Source organism: Manis javanica, chromosome 10, assembly GCF_040802235.1.
Source record: "Manis javanica isolate MJ-LG chromosome 10, MJ_LKY, whole genome shotgun sequence".
Classification (NCBI taxonomy): Eukaryota; Metazoa; Chordata; class Mammalia; order Pholidota; family Manidae; genus Manis; species Manis javanica.
This window is the reverse complement of record NC_133165.1, coordinates 6,136,201-6,150,605: the sequence shown is the minus strand read 5'-3', so window position 1 is coordinate 6,150,605 and position 14,405 is coordinate 6,136,201. Positions and strand designations below refer to the sequence as shown.

The window sequence follows — 14,405 nt, the reverse complement described above, 5'->3', positions numbered from 1 at the left end:
AGAGAAAAACTCTCGTCTCAGTAACCCTGCTGGGCACAGACCTGTCCCAAATTGTCTGTGTTCAGGAAAGTTAATGGGGCTCAAATCGGCATCTCTGTGTACCCAGGAAGCCATTTCTCTCAATGTCCACTTTCACTGTCTGAGGGTGAGGGAGAAGGAAGTTTCAGATTCCTGACGGCCACGGGAGTGAGGCTCTGAACACAGGGCCACTCTTGGAAGCGGCCACTTGCTGGCTGCTGAGGTCCACGTCTGAGTCCCTTTACAGCCTCCCACCCTGGGATCCCTCAGCATCCACAGCTATGCCAAATGCACTGTTTACCTCGAGGGAGAGTCTGTGAGTTTTCTGCGGGTGCAGGCTGAAGGAGCCGTCAGCACCCACAGCATGCAAAAAAGGGGGGTATTCTGGATACAGAAGCACTGGCATTTGTCTTCCACAGGAAGACACAGTGTTTGGAACTTTGATGACAGGCCTGGAAGGGTTCTTAAGACAGAGATTGCTGGGCCCTGATTTCAGAGTATCTGGTTCAACACATCTGGCTGGAGCCTGAGCACCTGTGCTTCTCGTACGTTCCCAGGTAATGACCACTTTTATAGAGGATGTTTGAAAGGGTTTGGCCTTCCTCCCTGCCCCCTGACAAAATACTTCCATTTTTTGAAGGTGTTGGCACCCTTCCACCTCACCCCTGATTTTTACTAGCACTGTTAGCTCTACAAAAACCTACTTCAAAATTGGTTTCCTAGGAAAAAAAAAATTTTTAATGATGCCAAATTACCAAATGTGGATTAGTAAACATACTGATGAATAAAATTGTATTCAAAAGGTTGGTGTATATGAAATGTTTCTCCCTTACAACCCAGGAAAATAACTGCACTTTATTAATACAGAATAATCACATATTTACCTGCTCATGAGACTATCAACTCACTTTTTAATATAAAGAACATAATTATCACTGCAAAACAAAAATGTAGCAACATTATTTTTTTAAGCATGGATAATTTTCCTCTGGAAACTTGATATATAGATAGATAGGTATGAAACTGCAATTTTAAATTATCCCCTTATACATTTTAAAGAGAACCCAATATATTTCCCACCATTTTGGAAACTGAAATAGTCTCTAAAGGAATTCCCCCTGGAAGGGTATTTTCACAACGTGCTGATTAAAACAGTGCAGTTGTTTCCCATTATTCATTAAAAAAAATTAAAAATAATCTAAACAATTCGAAAGTGAATGAAGTTGCTTACCTTTGAGCCTCGCTCATTAAAAATAATTTCAACATCTAAGATTTTACCAAATTGCTGAAAAGAAACAGAAATATTTTATAAGCAAGACGAGAAATGGAATAAGTCGTATTAAACACCACACTGGTCACTGTACCCCCAGTCAGCATATCTCTTCTCTCTTAATATCAAGGATATACATTTTATGTTCTTCTATCATTAGAGATATGCTTGAACCAAGAGAAAATACAACCCCACATATTATTTCCATTTTACTGCCTACCCATCAAGTGCAATATCATAGTAGGGGCCTGATACTTCATATGGAGTCAAGAGGCTAATTCTATTTTCCTTTCTTTATGTGAGCATGATTGCTTTCCCAGGCACGGAGCAGCAGAGATTAAAAATGGCTAGTGTGCATGCTGACCCCCCTATGCTACTCCACTAGCCCTGGAGAAACACCCTTGATAATGTGAGATTCTGGTAGTAAAATGTCCCAGCAGAATACAGTGGTGAGGAATTTGGCCCCCAGCTCCCATAAGGGCTAGCGACAGCCGGCCCACAGAACAGGAGTAAAACGAAGGCAAACAAGCATGATCCGCCATACAGGCACCCGTCATCATAAGACACCAGCACAGTGGTGACTTGTCACAGGCCGAAATGTGCTTCTCTTGAGAGAAGTCTCCCTGTGGTTCAGCAAACAGATTTCAGATGATTAGCAGGAAAAGACTGTATAAAAAGTGGAAGCAACTAGACCTATTCTCATCTAGATGCACACTGTCAGACTACAAATCCATTTGGCAGTTGGATAAAATGCAGATGTCGTGTATTAAATTGAAGTTTCGGAATTTTCAGGTTAATGATACTCCATGCCATCGTGGAGACATACTTACGCTTAAGAAAACATGCTCTCTAAAATCCAAATTCAACGGTTGTACCTTGTAATTTTGTATTTGCTAAATCTGATGGTCCTAGTGAGGGATGTACATCAAGCAATTTTTGATTCACACTTAAAAAAAAAGAGAACATAGGCCCTGAAACCAGAAGCACTGAATACTCTAGAGCCCTTTTCCTGACATCGGAACCCTCTCAGTCCCCTTAGACGGCAGGAAATAGAGTGGGCATTCTTTGAGTGTGGTCTGCTCCACACGAAGGAAGGTGCGAGAGGGGGACATCAGAGTATGTGATGTGGCCCAGGGACAAATAAGATGAAAATTTTACCCTGTGTAGAATGAGAGCAAATGCTTGCTTTCATGATTTAAAAAGAAAATGGAACAACATAAAGTATTATTTCCATTCTTTTTTTTTCCAGTTTTCCTATCAGTCTGTTTGCTTTTGCAGCCTAGATTAGAATTGCATCCTTTATAGCCTAGGAGATTCTGTACTCTGTCTCTCTTCCCTGGGTGGACAGCTTTAAGCAGCCTCTTTGTAGCAGAGGACAGCATAGTTGGGAAGATGGCAGAAAATGAGCAATTAGAAAGCAGAGGAATGGGGGCAGCATGCTTCAGTCGTAGAGCACCGGCAGACCCCGAGAGTGAATGGCAGGAAGGTCCTAGTAAGAGTCAAGAGAAAAAGTATGTGGAACATAGAGGCTCTCCTCTGGAGCAGACAAATCTACCTTCCTTGGAAAGGCAGAAGCGAAAACACGCATACTCCACTTGCATATAAATAGCTCAAAACCTGAAAATGAAAGTAGTTCTGACCATGAGAAAAAGAAACCCGAAGCTTATGTCATCCTCGGTCACACACGTGCAGCCATCCCTCGGGCTATGCACCCGGTCAGGGCAGTGCAGGCTGGAAGTGTTCTTGTCGAGCAGACGTGCTGCTCCACTTCGAAGAAAGAGATGGAGAAGAGAAGACTCCGCTAGGGTAGGAGCGCAAAGGACCACACTGCTAGGGCATGCGGTGGGAACCTAGGAGACACGGAGCTAGCCCTGCACTTCACGGACACTCAGATATTCTTTTGGTCAAGAGACTATCATCCTTCTACAGGACATTTCCATTGACCTAGATTTGGGTGGAGAAAAATCATTAAAAATAGAAGAAGAAAACTTTCAGATTTTGGTAATGAAAGGCTTGCTGGATTTCCCAGGAAACCTTCCTCCAGCTTTGACAACTCCTCAGAAGCAGTAATTTTGATAAAACCTCCTTAGAATATTCAGCCCACAGACATAGGTATCATATTTATTTCTGGCATAAAAGCCTGAAAACACACATATGTATGGGTAGAGAAGCTTGGAAAGGACTTCTTCCAAAACCATGAAGAAATGTCATCTATGGAAAATTCTCTAGGCAGGCAACACAAAAACATTTCCTTTAAAATAAGATCTGGATGAGACAGAACCAATCAAGAAGTAATCCCAGCATGTGTCATTCCCTAAATGAAACAATGACACCATATGCCCCCAAAATGGTCTCAAACATTTGCCTCTCTGGCAGCTCGCATTGGGCTGCCGATCCTCAAAGCCAGTGAAACAAGCTGTAAAAAGGATGCTGATATAAGCCCCATTCCTCAGACAGTTGTGTACTATATTTATAGTATCAACAGTTTAATTGGGAAGTTTGGTGCTAATGATGTAAACACAGCTGGCACGTTTTCAATTTAAATAGACACGACTCATTCACAGACACAACTAGCATTTGTTTGCTCAACACCAGTGTTCAGCCGCATTCAAACAATGTCTCAGAATCCACGCAAGGGGTCTCAATAGCTGGATCAAGCACAAAATCCAGAAGCTTAAAGGAATGCGCTTGGGCAAACATGTACTGGGCATCTTTAGACACTCTCAGATCAGATAATATTCTTCTGAAAACCTGTGAAAGGTGTTCCGTGGACACAGCATCAAACATGCAAGCAAAGGTCACCTCAGAGAGTGCACCTAGAGGCTGAGAAAGGGTAGTATCTCAGTTCTCTGAGGGGCTGGTTTCACGTTGAGAATGCAGAAAGAGGACGCACATGCCACGGTCCCCAAAAATGGCTTCATTACTTATCATGGGAGGTAGGACTTTACATTAACATTGAAGATGCAGGCATCTTTATTACCCTATTTTTATTCCTAAAAAGGTGTCATGAAAGATGCTCTCTGGTGTTCTCAAAGTTATCTGATCTGTTTTCAGTGACAATGAAGAGAGACTTCAGTACATCAGATTCGTGCCCAGAGGGACTGTATTTTGATAACAAAAGTAAGACTGTCATGTCAACAGGCATATTGTGCAAATTGGAAACCTCTACTCACAGAGAAGCTGTTTCTGCAAACAATTCTATGATACGAAGTGTTGTATCAGTGGTCTGGATATATTATAACCATGTCTTTCACCCCAAACCCAGATACTAAGTTACATTAAGCATTCTATTCAGCAGCAAGCCATTGTAACTAATTTGGTGGACTTACATATATTCCTTTCATGAGACCATCAAGAATTCAAACATAAAGGAAATGTGCTTATGCTTGATCCCTGAAATAAAGAGTAACTCAAGAAGAAAGTGGCCATGCCAGGGCCCTACATTCCCTTCCACAAAACTTCCAGAACCAATATCCCTGATCATATACTAGATCCATTTCACTCCCACCCCAGCCAGTGTTTTAAAGACTCTGGCTTCTGCTTCGGAGACCGTGTCCAGGAAACTTCTTGACCAAGGAATGTTTCATCTTAAAAAAGAAAAAAGGAAATCTATGATGAGCTACAAGATTTAATGCCAAACAGTAGAACAAGTACTTCCAAAGAGTGTAATGAATACAAAGTACAGAAGTGGGTGATGAGAGAAAGACAAGCAGGATCGCACCCAGAAGGCAATGAAGCCACAAACCAAAAACGAAAAGTGAAGCCCTTGAGGAAACCACTGGGCCAGCAGAGGTTGCAGACTTCATGGTGGAATTATAATGGTTACAGAGGTTGCTATGAACATGTCCAGGTTTTAGGCAATTTGAGGAAAGAGGTTTTTTTTTTTTTGTCTTGTTGTGTTTTTTATTTGAAATTCCCTTGGTTGTATTTAATAAAGGGACAAAGAAGAAAAGCACAACCATCTTGGGGATTTTTCTCTGTAACTTGCCCTCATCCCAGCTCCTGACAACGTGAAGGGACAGAAGAATTAGCAGTGAACGGCGGGAAGATGGCTCATGTCTAAATGACTTGGAAAGAGGAAAACGTACTCGATTCTCTCAGCTGGAGGGTGGGGAGCCAGTCAGAATGTTTACAGAGACCTTTCAATGGGATTTATGCCACTAAACACATCACATAACCAGAATGGGTGTGCCCACCCCAATGCTTGGCTAAGGAGAACAGATTTTAGTACTGAAATTCCATTTCTTCAGGATGGCATCTGTCAACCAAGAAGGCCTCAGTGTTCTTACAGAGGCCAGGAATCCATCCATGTCCCCCAATTGTTAGAGATGGAACTCTTGAAAAATGCTTGCATACTTTTAAAAATGGACACAAATGCTGTTTGTGAAAAACAAAATTAATTTCAATATTTCTAAATGTATGCTGCATGTTCTTAATAGATACTAAGCATATCTATCATCTTGTCAGTTGCTTGAAAATTTTGACTGTTACAAAATTGGCTCTGAAACCAGTCGATGTTAATCAAGGTTTGACAGCTGGTAGTACACTGAATGGTTTGGCAGGCTTTGCTCTGCCAAAGCCCCACCCCTATGAGAAGACAGGGACGCAAGCAGAAGCCTTCTTTGGGAGTTCTGGGTGTGAGATATTTTGAATACCTCTCTGACTTAGCAGTCAAGCACTCCAGTAACATTCAAGGCAACCAAGACAATGAGGGAGGGAAACCGGGGTGTGTTACAGTGAGGGGCACTAAGAGCAGCAGGCTGGTCATTAAGAGGACCAAATTCAAAGCCAGTATTCCAGTGGCACTTGCATGGTAAAGATGGACTAAAGGGCAAGACATGTTCCTAACCCGACGTGGCAAAAGGAATCTAATTCCTCCGGCTGCCCCCGTGCAAACCTGGTGTCACTGCTTTACACACACTTAACCTCGACTCTAACTTTGAATGCTCTGCGCTTTTCAAAGTCATCATTGACCTGAGAGTGCCCGAGGGCATCTCTGCTCTGCAAGAGTTAGAGGACTCAACTCAAGGTTATTACCAAATGAGAGAGATAGAAGTGCGGAAGCTGACCTTTTCCTCGGAAATGTCAGGATTCAAGCCTGGGTATCTTAAATATTAGGACGCTTGTTCTGTCTCTGCGTCAGATGCAAACTTGATAAACATCATGCAGGTCAAGGACATCAAAGGTGCACACCGACCCCACAATCCCAGCGTGATGAACCAGAGCCTCCCCTTTCCCATGGGGACTGACAGAGGCTCTGCCCAGAGCTCGGCATTGAAGTTGGTTATCCTCTTAATCCTTTCGGAATATTTGCAACCATCCATAAACTCTCAGAAGAAAAATCTCCAAGCAACCAACCTTTACTCGAAGTCACATGTGAAGAATGTGGTTCTGTTCATTGAATTCACAGACCCTTCCCATCAGTGCTGAGATGTCACAGACAAACAGACTGCAAGTATTTTGCAAAAATGAATGATATCCAAGCCCTGTCATAGCGCTGTCCTTTGGTGGAACTGACCCCAAAGAAATGGCTAATTCATTCCTTCTCTAGGTGAAGAGTGCGGGGTACCATCCAGGAAAAAGAATCAGGGTCATGATGTCTCATGAGGAAGTAACCCTATCAGTTAGTTGTGGCTTCTGCTCTGTTCTGCATTTCACGGTGGCACCCAGGCGAGGCTGTCACGGTAAGAAACTGAATTCTCACCACTGATTCCAGGACAATGTATAGTGGGGGATGCAGGTCAAACCTGGAAATCTCCATGGCTTTTTTTTTAACGAAGCTTTGTGCAGGACTAAGTAGTCTCAACAGCTGCACCTGAAATCTAAATGCACAGTGCTTGGGAAAGACTCAGGGATGCAGAAATATGCCACAGTGATTTGGCAACTGCTCAGAAAGAACCGAGAGGACCCGTTATGCTTATTTTAGCCATGACCTGGGGGCCCAGGCCACGTGATGCAGATCACCAACGCGCTTGTTGCAACGGTGTGTGATCTGGGAGTTCATTTTCCATTTGGCCTTCAGGTTGCTAATGAGAAGACCATGGGCCAAAGTGGGAACGCTGGTGAGCATGTGCAAAGAAACTTACACTAAAATCATAAAGAGGTCTTAGCCACAGTATGCCCACCGATTAGGCTGTAAAATGCCTCCCCCCTCCCCCACCCATGTGGACATCTCACCTTTGTGTCGTAAATACCAGGAACTTACTTGGGGAGGGGAGGGCTCCTGGGGCCCAAAGCCGGCACTGCCCAGGAGGAAAGCGGTACTTACGCCAAACATTTGTCGGAGGTCGGGATCCCGGAACCTGAAAGGGATGTTGGAGACGTGTAGCCGCTTGGGCTGGGACTTGTTTTCCGTGTTTTCAGAAGGTTGTGTCTGGGGCTGACCATCCGTCGGCGCCGCGTCATCTGTCTGCTAAAAGAACAAGAGCGAAGGGTTTCTGAGCGGCCCACACGCTCTTTCCAAAGTGCTTCTGCTTCCCCAGAATGGTAGGGAAATGCCAGAACAAAGGAGTCACGGATCGGAAATAACTGCTGGGTCACTCATGCAGTCATTCAACAAGTACTTACTGACCCTCCACCGAGTGCCCCCCATGGATCTGGGATCCAGCAGTGAGTCAAGCAGAGAAAGGGGCCTCCCTGCCTTCTTGGGGCAAAATTCTTAAGAGGGGGCAACAGACAAAAACCTCATTAATAAAAAAACAGAGAGTTGGCAGAAGGAGAAAAATAAAACAAAAGGAGGGACTAGTTGTGGCTGGGGTGGGGTGGGAAGTTGTAACAGGCAATCAGAGAAAACCTCTTTGAGAAAGGGTACAGTGCCCATTTAAGGTAGGAGAGGGTACATCCCTTCGTCAAAGCAGCTCAAAATCTCAAGAGAGACCTCTGTAACTGTTGGGGCTGTGCAAATAAAATATTAGTAAATGTAGTAAAACGCTTGAAAAGGCCGTTTGGTATTCTGCGGGCCAAGTAACCATCTGATTGACTTGAATCTTGTTTTTAAGGTTTTAGCCTCTTGTTTCTTGATTGTGGAGACCTGAGCCCTCCATTACAGTGGATCTCACATTGGCTATTTAAATTTAAACGAACCAAAATGTAATAAAATGTAACAGTCAGTTCCTCTTCTGCACACATTTTCAAGTGCTTAGTAGCCACATGTGGCTAGACACTATGGACACGGCACAGCTCCATCACTGCCGAACGTTCAGGCTGTGTGGGTGTAGGCAATGTTCCACGATTAGCATGAACTCATTACTCTGCCTTCCATTCCCCAACCCCCAACAAAATAAAAGCCTGGATAACATGATATTATATTGATACCCATAGCTAGGCAGGAACTAGGAAACAAGTAATAGTAACATTTGCTTTGATTATAGCCATCCCCATACTCCCAGTTCTAGAGGTTTAACATGTCAGAGATGCTCCGTTTCTAAAAGCTTTCTCTGCAATTAGCACCTGCTGCCTCTAGGTGGCAGTAGATGACACCCACATCGGATAATCAGCTTCTCCGAAAGGGTGATGGGAAACCTACGTGAGAGCCCATCAAATGTATGGGCAACGGCTCATCCTCACCTACTTAGATGCAATTTAGTGTAACTGGGGCAAAACCATCCATGCAGGCATCCAGACGTAAAATAATAAAGATGTAGAAGAGGGAACAACCTCACAGTGACATGTGTAAAATGCATACTACATGTAACACGTATTACATAACATAATGTTAACATATATAACAATATATAATTTTATATAGATATATGTATGCTTATGTAAAATTATATTTATTCTATATTATGTATTATGTAGTACATATATATATAAAGCTAAAATAACACGAGCATAATTGGCAACTTTCTGATCACTTTTTGTATTGATTGGCAGGTTTCATTGCATTCTCCTCCCTAATTTGCCCTGAACTGCATTTTGAACCCAAGACCTCCCAGTGGCTGGCACACTCCTCTTCCAAACTGGTTGGTACCAAAAGCCCCACCAGATGACTTCTTCAACTTTTAGGTGCAGTGTCATGAGGACAGCAACAGTGCGCGCGGCCATTCTGCTTGTGCTGTGGAGTGAATACGGAGGAGGATGGCGACAGCTGTCTAACCTGAAAAATGAGTGATAATAAGAGTGCTCACCCGTAAGGCCCTGGGATGACTGAATGCAATAACAGGCAAACTTGGCAGAGTTGTTGGCACCTGGCATACAGTCAATAAATGGAAGGTGAGGGATTTTTTTAGAGAGATGGTATTTTTTTTTTAAGTGTCAAATATGAGGAGCAAAAAGTCTCTCTTAGAAAACATTAAGGAAAGGTTCTCATTTGCTTATTAAATTCATCTTTCCTGAGCAGCTACTATATATTGGACACAGGTTTGTCCTCCAAATCACATGCAGTTCCCAGTCGAGCGGAAGAGAAAGAGGTACAAAAAGACAAGTGTGATACAGGATATTAAGTGCTGGGATTATGAGAGTGAATCACAGAGGGCAGAGTAAGCTTAAGTCTGGGACACACCCCATAGCTGGAGCTTCTGCAAGACTTGCCAGTTCTGGGGTTAAACTTCCGGTGGGAGATGCCTAAGAGAACAGGGGAAGGAGGCTGTTCCCGCAGAGGGCCAAGCGCATGGAAAAATGCAGAGAGGGGAAATTGTGCTCTGGATTCTGAGGAGTGTGCGCAGACCTGCCTGCAGCTGGTTCCTGGGGCAGGGATAAGGCAAGGACAGGAGCCCATTGCAGAGGCAGGCAGGGGCTGGATCACAAAGGGGCCTGTGCGCAGAACAAGACTATCAGTTTCACACTAAAGCAATGAGAAGCCATTTAAGGACACAGCAGGGGTGTGGCATGACCAGGACATGATACAAAGGCTGAGCCACTGCAGACAAATGATAGATGCCAGATTAATTAATGGCTGGCTGACACCCTGGCTGAATGGGTGAATGAATTATGAGTGTATGAAAAAAACTAACAAATAAGGACTGAATGACTAACTTTGCTACTTTCAAATGGTAGGCAAAGAACAAGATTATAACACTGAGACCCGAGCAGAGCAGGAACTGTGTTTTCTCAGCTGGTAATAGGAGGTTTGGTTATGAGTCCGTGAGCTGGAAATGGCCTTGAATCATGGGGTCGTCCTTTTTCAGAGCGCTCCGTGGTCTCGGTACTCTGACACAAGACTGAGTTTGCAGGGGCAGCAGCCAGGACCCAAGACTCCAGGCCACCTGTTCCCTCCTGGGAGAAGTTGCTGTTCAAATGCAAATTTAAACAAGCATCCTTCTCAGTCCCAAGAAGGAAACTTAGATTTGGACTTGAGCATTAACTGCTGGATGTTTCAGCTTAATAAACCTAATTAGGAATCACAGAGATTATGATTAAACATATTAAATGATTAATAGCATTACGCCGCTCATGTGAAAATTAAAATGAATCATCTTTAGTCAAACAGGACTTTGGAGGAATCTTTGCGTTGTTTCCTTTGATAAAAACATACAACGCTCAATTAATCATTTTGCTGCACGCGCCTATATACAAATGCTCATAAATTGTTAAGCTGCAATACCTGTGTGTTAAAAGGAATTTTTAAAGATAACGAGTTCAGTAAGTAATAAACCAAAAATGTTTCAGACATCGTGGGAGAATGGAAACGGAAAGGACGGGGAGAAATGTCAGGATACAGAGGTTGAGAAAGAAAAATGGAAAAAATGAAATCTTGCAGGCTGAGCACGCATGTGTATACAGCATGATGTCACGCAACGGGTGAGAGTGTAGTGTGGACCCAGCGCAACAGGCGATGAACAGAACGGCTACTACGAAGCCTCAGCCAAGTATGGTGGGGGTTACACTGATGGGAGAGACCCTCACCCACTCTTGTGTTGAGCTTATTGGGGTGTGCATTTTCTCTCTGACTTTTTCTGGGAACTGTCAGGGAAGCCCTCCATATTCAGAAGAAGCCTGTGGGTCATGCCCTTGTGACAGTCTCCTAAAATAACCCAAACCTGGGAGGCTTCAAGCAACAGAAATTCCCCCACTGTCGTGGGGGCCAGAAATTCCCCAGGAAGGTGCTGCTGTCAGGGCCACACTCCCTCGGGAGGCCCTCTGGGGATCCTTTTTCCCCTCTTTAGCTTCTGGTGGCCTCTTAGCTTGCAGCTGCATTTCTCCAATCTCTGTCTCGATATGCACTTGGCCTACATCCCTAAGTGCATCCGAGGCATCGGCATCTCCCTCTGCCTTTTTCTTCTTATGAGGACATTAGTCCTTGGATTCGGAGCTCACCCTAAATCCAGGATGACCTTGTTTGGGGATCTTTAACTTAATGACATCAGCAAAGACCATTTTTCCAAGTAAGGTCACATTCGCAGGTTTATGAAGGTCAGGATGTGGACACAATTCTGGAAGGGCATGGTTCCACCCACTGCAATGTCCTACTAACCAAACAAGCAAACCACAAGTCCATGTAGAATGAGTCACTGTATCAAGGCATATCCACATGTATCCAGGAGTGCATGAACTTTCTACCCCTCCAGGCAGCCTGGGGATCGCAAAGGGCTGGTCTCAAACCAGGTCAGAGAGAAGCGGGAATGTCCCTGCCAGACCTGCCCCAGGCTCCCATCAGTCACACTGGTCACTTTGATGAGTTCCTTAAATAGAGAGAAGATTTCAGTTTTTCCTTCACCAGCCTGGGCTCGGTACCACCTTTCTGCCCCTGCCCCTGGATGCGAGGACGCCCTTTAGCAGGGCTGAGAAACACTCCCCCAGCCTCGTGAAAGGTGCCCAACACTCCAAGGACAGGGGCCTGTCTGTGGGCTCCCAAGCCCAGCACTGTACATCACACGGAGGCATAAGTGATCACAGTGTCCCTGAGAAGTTCAGGGAAGCTCATGGCAAAATCACAGAGCGAAATTTCTAACGACAAAAATAAAATAATGTGAACAAGCTAAGGCACTTGCTAATGGAATGAAACATCTAGAATGTACATTCCCGGAAGGCAGGCACTCCCTGGCTTGTAGTTACCGTCCTCACGGCTGCTGCACGTCCAGGCTTAGTGGAAATGAACAGCTGGAGGAGGAACTCTGAATGTGCCTGTGTCTAGTATTTTTTAAGTCACTTTGGCTCCAAAGTGGAACCCAGCTGAACTGGAAATGAACCTCATCACACTATCTGGGAAGGCAGAAGGTGGGATATAAAAACCAAGCGGACTAATGTGGGTATACTTGCTGAACTATGGGAATACATTAAGAAAATGAAGGATGTCGGAGGCGTAAGTAAGAGGACCAGGCACCTTCCTCCTCGGGACCGTCCAGGCCGGCCCTGTGCCCTGGTCCACGGGAAGCAGCACACTCCGGCCCCAGGCCCCTTACTTCCTGACTCTCCTCCCTTCTTACTCACCAGCCTCTTTGCTTTTCCTTTGACATGCTCAGCACGTTCCCTCCTGAGTCTATGCTCCTGTCATTCCCTTTGCCTAGAAAATTCTCTCCCCTCGGGGCTTGACCCCTTTCGCCAGTCAGATTTCTGTCCAGACACCACCGATCAGAGAAGTCTTCACTGGCCCCAGTACCTAAAACATCCGCCTCTCCTCTCACTTGCCCACTGGTTTATTTCATAGCCCGTGTCACATCTTGTCTTTGTAGTATACGCTTCTGTTAATTCCTGTAGCATCTGTCTTCTCCACCAGAATGCAAAGTCCTTGGGAGTAGAGACTGTGGAACTTCCACTCACTGTTTCGTCCCTACCTCTAGGGCAGAGTTTCTCAACAACAGAAATGTTGACATGCGGGGCCGGTTACTTCTTTGGTGAGAGGCCGTCCTGTGCAAGGTAAGATGCTCAGCAGAACTTGGGTCTCCACCCCAGACAGGACAGCAGCCTAGCCCTGAGTTGGGATGACCAAAAACATCTTCTGGGCTTCAAATGACCTCTGACGGGGGGGGAGGGGGGGGGGAGGGTCCAAACTGAACCAACTGAAACCACTGACCTACAGCACATAGTAGGTTCTCAGCAAATATCTGCCATAAATGAACAGGTGGTTTGCAATAAGCAAGCTGCACAAATGCTAACTTAGGGTCTCTCTGGGCCTTCGTCTGCATGTGCATAAAATTATAAATACATATACATCTTGGACCCTTTAGAGTGGGGTGATGAAATCAAAGTCAGGTGTCAATTAAATCCCGTGAATAAATGAGACAATTATCATGAGCATTAACAGTGTTAAGAGCCGTCAGCTTTTATTTTTGTTTCACAGGCCCTTGGATGGTGACGACTCTCAAAGGCAGCCTCTCCACGACGCAGGAAGGCCGCAGGACCCTACATGGACGGGAAGTCCACGAGCCTGGGGAGGCCCAAGCAGCCCTTGACAGAGATTCCCAAATAAGCTCTTTAGGACAGTCAAGCCATCTCCTGCCCTGCTTATTAGCAGGCAAGATGTGTACGCAGAATTTTTCCTAATAAACAAACTCCCCAGACATTGGCCCAGGTTATAAATGTTAAGAAAACACCACCGGCACTTTAATCTCTTGAAGATCACTTAGCGCTTCCGCAAAGACCTTAATAAAGAACCGCGGGCTCCCTCTGCTATAATCGCTCTTAATTCAATGAACAGCTCTGAGCAACCCAAGGCTAATCCTGGAGAAATTGGATTTTGATATCGACCAATGCAGGGATGACTGTTGGAATACGCATACTTGTATAGAAATATGTGCCTTTCAGATACTGGCCCTGCCCCAGGTTTCGGCCCTCTGAGGCCAGGTTTGCACTGCTGAGTTCACCTGCGTGGAGTCCTCTGGGGTTGAGCGGGTGCCTAGGAGCGGACCCACAAGCGAGGGGGACTGTGACTGGCTATCTCCTAGTTAAGCTCCAGTTCCATCATTTCCTAGCCCAGCTCCTTAAACCTTTCTGGGCCATCTCCTCAGAGCAAGCTGGGATGAAATAGTTCGGTCACCGAGTTGTCTGTGATGCCCAGTTGATGGAGGGAACAGAGACGACAGTCAAGCAGACGGATGAGTAAAAGGTGGGGAAGTTGTCGGCAGAAACTGCAATTCAGAGAGCAACTGGTTTGGGAGCACAGTGCCGAGGGTACATGGGGGTACAGACCATTAGAAATAAAACAAGAACTGAACCAATTTATATTTGATGAGGGGTA

At 45.0% G+C, this 14,405-nt stretch overlaps 1 protein-coding gene and 1 long non-coding RNA gene across 38 annotated transcripts in view; one reads left to right on the top strand and one right to left on the bottom strand.

The window, feature by feature from the left end:
• RBFOX1 (RNA binding fox-1 homolog 1) overlaps nucleotides 1-14,405 on the bottom strand; it is a 1,840,194-nt gene that overhangs the window by 109,732 nt on the left and 1,716,057 nt on the right. For all 37 annotated transcript variants that reach the window (XR_012121954.1, XR_012121955.1, XM_073214708.1 and 34 more), the window contains 2 exons: nucleotides 7,557-7,700; nucleotides 1,250-1,303 (listed from right to left, as the gene is read on the bottom strand). Coding sequence is in view for 35 of the 37 variants with exons in the window: in XM_073214708.1 (XP_073070809.1) it covers nucleotides 1,250-1,303; nucleotides 7,557-7,700 (198 nt within the window). In the remaining 2 variants the exon portion in view is untranslated. The remainder of the gene's footprint in view (nucleotides 1-1,249; nucleotides 1,304-7,556; nucleotides 7,701-14,405) is intronic.
• On the top strand, nucleotides 7,645-13,693 carry LOC140843967 (uncharacterized). The gene is made up of 4 exons (XR_012121958.1): nucleotides 7,645-7,774; nucleotides 9,164-9,252; nucleotides 13,009-13,084; nucleotides 13,509-13,693. It is a non-coding gene; the product is annotated as an uncharacterized lncRNA (long non-coding RNA).